This window comes from Olea europaea, chromosome 14 (genome assembly GCF_002742605.1).
Source record: "Olea europaea var. sylvestris chromosome 14, O_europaea_v1, whole genome shotgun sequence".
Classification (NCBI taxonomy): Eukaryota; Viridiplantae; Streptophyta; class Magnoliopsida; order Lamiales; family Oleaceae; genus Olea; species Olea europaea.
Window position 1 is genome coordinate 14,733,121 of NC_036250.1, and position 6,908 is coordinate 14,740,028.

Sequence of the window (6,908 nt, forward strand, 5' to 3'; positions counted from 1 at the left end):
TTGGATGACAAAGTAGCATATATGTTTTTAAATATCATACCGTGACAACCATCAGGGAGGTATGGATTTCCTTGATAACCTCCCGAACATAAACAGCGATACCCCATAACCATCATCGGGTTTGTAACACTTGGAATTTTTGCTTTTACATGCATAACTAGACATGTACTTTAAGCCTCCTCACAAGTTCCATTCCCTATTGCCCAATCAACCACCGTAGGAAGCTTCGTACATTCCTCAGACTGGAAAATTTTCTCGGATAAAACCTGAATTCACTTTCCTCAACAAGAAAACCATAGCTACAATTATTAAGTTTTCATAGCTCTTCAAAGTCACCTCAACTCTCCAAACCTCTTTTGAAATAGGCGTCTGGCAATAGCCTAAACCCGAACACGAGCCGTCCACCAAATCATCCTCGTTATCACACAAGGCAGTGTAACCTGTCTGGTAATTCCTGTTATTCCGACGCCCAGATACAAAATCATAAATATCGCAACCAACAACAGTGAACTTATTCTCTGTATTATTTACCGTAAGGTATACTGTACAGGCAAATTTATGGGAGAACTATACAACACTCTGGTTCCAGTCTGAGAATAACAGTCTTTTGCAATAAATTGCAAGAGGCGTAACTGGCTCTCCAGGGATATATTGGTGATTTATATGGTGGTGTTCTGTACGAATGCCTTGGGAGATTTGTAGATTTCATTACAAGTGACAAAGAAACTTCGGTTAAGGTAACAGTATTCTGTGGTGCCAAAATAGTATTTGGTTTGGATCAACTTATTTGGACTTCTTGATGGCTACTGAATGACAAACTGAGAAGAAGCCTACATATACAGTGCAAAACCTCCTTGACCGATAATCCTACCATCGTGGAAGCTTTTTGTGGCCTTCTTTAGCTCAGCAGAAGTGAATTTTTTGCCGTATCTGGTGACTTCTCTCTTCAGGTAGTTGTTCTTGCAACAATAGTCCACCATTTGATGAAAGAATTTGTGCGTCATCCTGATCAACTTTTATTTTTTGTGGATATCAAGTCCGATAATAGTGATTCCTGGAATATATTTCTGTAGTGTGTCTTAGCTTCAGTATCACTCTCTTATTGTGAAAATAATGTGCTAAAAATTGGAAAACAACATGTGATTAAAAAGGTTATAAGTCATGTATCAATATTCATTCTTCTGAGCAATTTAATATAATGAAACTATAAAACTGAAAGCAGATAGTCATTTTGTACCAGATGGTAACAAGGATTGCATAAGCAATCTCTTTGCCAATCCCAACTGAATCAAACATAGTAATCAAATTTGAATCCACGAAACTTAAAATCAAATAAAGATTAGGTCTAGGCATGTTAGACATATTATCATAATTCAATTCAACGAGTCGTATACTATTATTTGAGTGAAAACTAGAGTCAATTAAACGTCAACCCAACTCCTAATTTTTTTTGGAAGTTGCAATGTCTCTAATTGTATTCCATGTCACCTTATTATTATTATTTTTTTTTTATACCTACAACCTACTCGATTTTAAGAGTGAATTCTACACAATTAATATCAATATATCTCTCTTCTACAATAACTAATTTTTAAAACCACCAAGGAGTCGATTCTAAAAGCAAGGGTGAAATGTGCACGGAGGGGAAGTGGAGAAAGGGAGAGTGAGAAAAGCTAGCTACAGCAATGGAACAATTGGGCCAAGCTGCAACAAGTTTTATTACAGGTGTTTGAACAAGGATGCAACCTCGTCAATCCTTTCTTTCTTAGCCATGATAACCTTTTAGGAAATCACAAATAAAAAAAAAAAAAAAAACCCATGTGTGCCTGTGCTACAAAAAAATTCTGGTTAAACAGACGACCATGCACAAAAGCATTAGTATCACAATCAACTACAGTGAACTTATTCGTGGTATTAGAGGTGAGGCACCAGGTTAATCGTATGGAGATTTCATTTTGGACTACTCCGGTGCCATTCTGATCATAACAGGCTCTTTCTATGTATTTTAGGACGTGCATTTTGCCCTCAAGGTTTATGTTTGAGTCTAGTAAGAATGGTTTGGGAGGATAGTATAGCGTGTCAATATTAAAAGTGACTAAGAAATTAAAGAAATGTTTAGGTAACAGCCTTTCCTTGTGTCAAAAGGGAAGGGAATACTCACATCATGTCCACAAAGTTCAGTTGGGCTTTGCTCTTTGGTAATTTGCTCGAGTAGGCAGAGTTGCTAGAAGGAATTGGGCTTGCAGCAAATATTTATTCAATCTATTGTGACTCTAATTATAATTCTTTATGTAGGGATGACAAAATTTCTCGCATCCAATTCATCCCATATTCCACCACCTGGGATGAGGTGGGGAATTCACTCCTGAATAGCAGCGCATAGATGGGGAACATGATCCCACCTAAATTCCCCAAACCCCCGAATCTTTTATTTTATTATATTATTTATATATTTTTCTACTGAACTCATATTTAAACAATAACTAAATTATAAAACGGTGATATTTCAATTTCACTGTGCCCCGTTGTCATCCCTAATCCTCCTAATCTGGTTTGCATTAGCCCTCGTTTGGCCCCCATTTTTTGAAATAAAAATGGGTGGAATAGTATTTTTTTAAAATGAGTGGTTAAAAAAGAAGGAAAAATTTTCGATTTACGTGTAATATTATTTTATGGAATATTATGTGGTTCAAAATAGAAAAGATAAAAATGAAATGTAATGTAATGGGAGCCAAAGGAGGACTAAGTAACAGACTCACGTCTGAGGAATTATAAAATTGAAAAGATGTCTGGTAGAATGGAATCTTCTGTAACTTTGCAAGTCTTCAAATAGTCAATTAACGTATAATCTTGACTAGAAAAGTCTCCTTTATGAAGTGTTTACAGGATCAATTCCTTCATCGACGAAAGCTATTTTGCATTAATGTATACTGTTTGTTTACGGCAATCTGATTTTACAGATTTGTTTATAAGATTCGATAGCCGATTTTGAATATATACAACAAAGATTCTTGATAATCATAATGATATGAATATAGATATATCATAAATGATTATTAATTAAAATGCGGACATGTTCATATGAAATCATTCTACAAGTACAAAATTTTTTGAAAGGAAAATTTTACAAACAACACATGGCGCGACATTATTGGAAGATGAAAAGAAAAGAAAAAAACAATCCACTTACATTTTGCTACGTTAGTATTCTACAACTTCTGTTAAAATTTTCCTATACTTATATTTTATTGATTCTTTTTCATTGACTGTATTCTAATGACAGAATTATAACCTAAAAATATGTTTTCTAGAATGGGTTCTTATGTCAGTTTGCTTTCGCCATTATTGACCAAAAATGTCGGTCAACATATTTTTTTATGCCTAACCTTAACGTGTCTATGAGGCCACATTGTGAAAAGCTACTGATGATGTAAGCATAATTTGATTTAAAGTAAATTAAGTTGACATATTGAAATATTTGATTAAATAGTCGGACATTTTTCTCGCTTAATAATTATCAAGTTCTTCTCTTTCATAAAAATAATTTCGTTTCTCATTTTTAGTAGCATGTTAAATTTGAAGTTTCTCATTTTCTTAAAATGTTTATTTTTTTTCTTATTTAATCAAGATAAGGGCACTGTTTTTAGTTTGAACAAAGTGAATCGTTGTTGAAATTATTTTAAGCACTGTTTGATATATATCAGACATTAAAGTTATTGCATTACTTACTCGTCCTAGAAAATTTAACTCCATGACCTAATCTAACTATCGAAGTTTCATTTATTGTACTCACAACTCAAGAAGTAGCAAAATTTCTTGCTAGAACGAATTCAAGAAAGAAGTAATTAATTGAAGTTGGTTAGCGAAATTGTGCATTGAAAAAAATGTAGGAAAGTTTCTAGTTGTCAAAAGTAAGTATAAAATAAAACACAAAATTGGGAGATGATAACAGTGTATCAACTACATTAATATTGCCAATCTTGCAAGTCCAATATTGTAATCTCATCCACATCCTTAGTTCACATATAAGGAAACTAACACAAGATAAAATCATAAATTAACTCGACAACTATAACGCCAATCTCGCCAATACTATATGATCTCACTCCTTATGCTACACACTATCTCCCACTAATATGATCCCTCATGCTATCATATCCAATAGCTGTGCTACTGCCCTCACCATTTGCAATTGCAAAGGCATTCATTTTCCTAGAAAGCAGGGATTCAGACTCTTCTTCAATGGGTTCTATTTGGTTCCACGATTGTTTTCCTGCTAATCTCAGACCTTCAAGTTCCATAGCTACTTCTTTCATACTAGATCTATCCTCCCCTTTAACATGTAAACACCTTTTCGCAAGCATAGCAACTGATGTTAACTTCTCACTATTTCCTTCACATACAATATTATCATCAAGAACTTGGAATAAGTTGCTTTGCTTCAATTTTGAGAGAAAATAGTTGGCTAAACATCTCTCCTCCTTTGGTCTATCATAACTCAATGCCATCTTCCCCATTAGTAACTCTACCAGGACTACTCCAAAGCTATAAACATCACTTTTTCCTGTCAATTGGTTTGTTTGCATGTATTCAGGATCTAAATATCCAAAAGTTCCTTGCACCACAGTAGATAATTGAGTTTGATCAATAGGAACCAATCTTGATGCTCCAAAATCAGAAACTTTGGCCGTGAAAGTAGTGTCTAAAAGAATATTTGTTGATTTGACATCTCTGTGTATGATTGGAGGAGAAGCCGCTGAATGCAAATACGCAAGCGCTCCAGCAGCCTCTGCAGCTACTCTTAACCGCATATCCCAACAAAAAGAACGTGCCTTTGCTTTGTTCTGTATATGTTCAAAGAGGGTGCCATTGTTGATGAATTCGTAAACTAAGAGAGGAGCTTGAGTTTCTAAACAACAACCAAGGAGCTTGACAACATTCCTGTGATTGATCTGGGAAAGAACAATCACTTCATTTATAAATTGCGCTACTTGGATTGCGTCAATTTCTTTCGACTTTTTTATGGCAACCATTCTATTATCTGATAAGAAGCCTTGGTATACAGTGCCAAAGCCTCCTTGACCAACAACTATATTATCATGGAAGTCATTTGTTGCCTTCTTGAGCTCAGTGAAAGTGAATATTTTTGCTCCATCTGGCGACAGTTCTCTTTGGGTAAGTTCTTCTTGCAACAATTGTCCACCATTTCGAAGAAAGAAAGTGTACCTCATCTTGACCAACTTTTTTTCCTGGAGTACGGAGCATAACAACCAGATAGCAAGCACAATAAAAGTGATTCCTAGAGAAATCCCTGTAATGTAAATTTTATGTTAGCTTCATTGCCACATTTCTTTTGTTAAACAAATGAGCGTGGAAGAAGTAGATAATGTAAATATCAATATTCTATATTGTTTTAGGTAATTTAGTATAAAAGGAACTATAACATTAAAAGCAATTACTCCTTTAGTAACATCTGGCAAAGAGGAAATTCAAGGTCAGCCCAATGACTAGCTAGAATTTTGTTGGAGGCTTGACGTTGAGATAAAATATATATATATAAAGCTACACACCTACTCACTTTTGGGTGGGTGGGGAAGGAAATTAGAATTGCTTATCTACACCCATGGAATAGTGGATCTAGTAACCTGTAGCAACTTCGAAGACAAGTGATTGACCATGGATGCAACCTTGTCCATCATTTTTACCATCTCCATGGTAGCCTTTAGGGCACACACACCTAAAACCCCCTGGTGTGTTCTCACATTTCTTCACACATTTATGGACGCTTTGATCCTTACATTCATCAATGTCTGCATAACAAATATAAGATTAATAAGAAGGAATAATGAAGTTAAAATCTTGTTTATTATATCGTGAACAATATGGTGTTAGATCATTTATGTACTTCAAGATAATATAGCCATACCTTTACAGCCGCGATCGTAATCGAGGTACGAATTTCCTTCATAACCTTTCTGGCAATAACAACGATACCCATAACCATTATCAGGTTCACAACAATAGGAATTCTCACTTTTACATGCATAACTGTAAATGTTATTTCGAGCCTCCTCACAAGTTCCTTCTCCAACTACCCAGTCAACCACCCTTGGAAGCTTTTTCACATTCCTCAAGTCGAAAAGACTACTTGCGGAGAAATTGAATGCACTTTCCTCAGCTAGAAAAGCATAGCCACAATTATTGAAGTCCGACACATTTGTGAAATTATCAAAGCTACCCAATGTCACATTAACTGTCCGCACCTGTTTTGGGATAGGTATATGGCAACAGCCTAAACCAGAGCATGAGCCATTGACTAGATCATCCTTCTTGTCACATAGGGAAATACACCCTATCTGATATTTCCGATTCTCCAGGCGCCCAAATACATAAGCATAAGTATCACAACCAACGACAACGAACTTATTGGCAATATTATTGACCATGAATCTAAAGGGCACTCTTGAAGAGGTACTTCGATATGACACTCTGATGCCATCCGGAGAATAACAGTCTCTTGCTATGAATTGCAAAACACGCAATTGGCCCTCCAGGGTTATGCTTGTGATATTTATGCATGTGTCCGTCCAGAATAGTTCTGGTGGATCATAGTGGGTGTCATTACAAGTGACTAAGAATGATTTGTTAAAGTAACAGCCTTCGCTCATGCCGAAAGGGAAGGGAATACTTATATTTCCAGAACGATCCATACAGTTTGGCTTTGCTATTTCGAAATTTGCTTGAGTAGAAACAGATAAAAGCAGAATTGACGCAAGTAGTTTGGCTTGCAGCAAATGCAAATGCAATCCCATGGTTCTTTTGTAGTCTAACCGAACTCCAACCCACGAACTATATAAACACGTTTGCTCGTATAGATTTCCAAAGCCACAAACATCTTATCTTGACTA

At 35.6% G+C, this 6,908-nt stretch overlaps 1 protein-coding gene across 1 annotated transcript; it reads right to left on the reverse strand.

Annotated features, from left to right (window-relative positions):
• Positions 1-3,953: 3,953 nt before the first annotated feature.
• LOC111409264 (putative wall-associated receptor kinase-like 16) lies at positions 3,954-6,908 on the reverse strand. Its single transcript, XM_023039281.1, has 3 exons — positions 5,927-6,908; positions 5,646-5,810; positions 3,954-5,311 (listed from the first exon to the last, which is right to left on the reverse strand). The coding sequence occupies exons 1-3, from the start codon at positions 6,810-6,812 to the stop codon at positions 4,122-4,124; spliced, it is 2,241 nt and encodes a 746-aa protein (XP_022895049.1). The 5' UTR covers positions 6,813-6,908; the 3' UTR covers positions 3,954-4,121.

Bases quoted from the DNA above. Each gene is read 5' to 3' on its own strand.
- LOC111409264 (XM_023039281.1), bottom strand. From the start codon at position 6,812: ATGGGATTGCATTTGCATTTGCTGCAAGCCAAACTACTTGCGTCAATT. The intron at 5,811-5,926 runs GTATGGCTATAT...TTTGTTATGCAG, and splicing joins TTACGATCGCGGCTGTAAAG to ACATTGATGAATGTAAGGAT. The intron at 5,312-5,645 runs GTTACTAGATCC...TTTACATTACAG, and splicing joins TGTCTTCGAAGTTGCTACAG to GGATTTCTCTAGGAATCACT.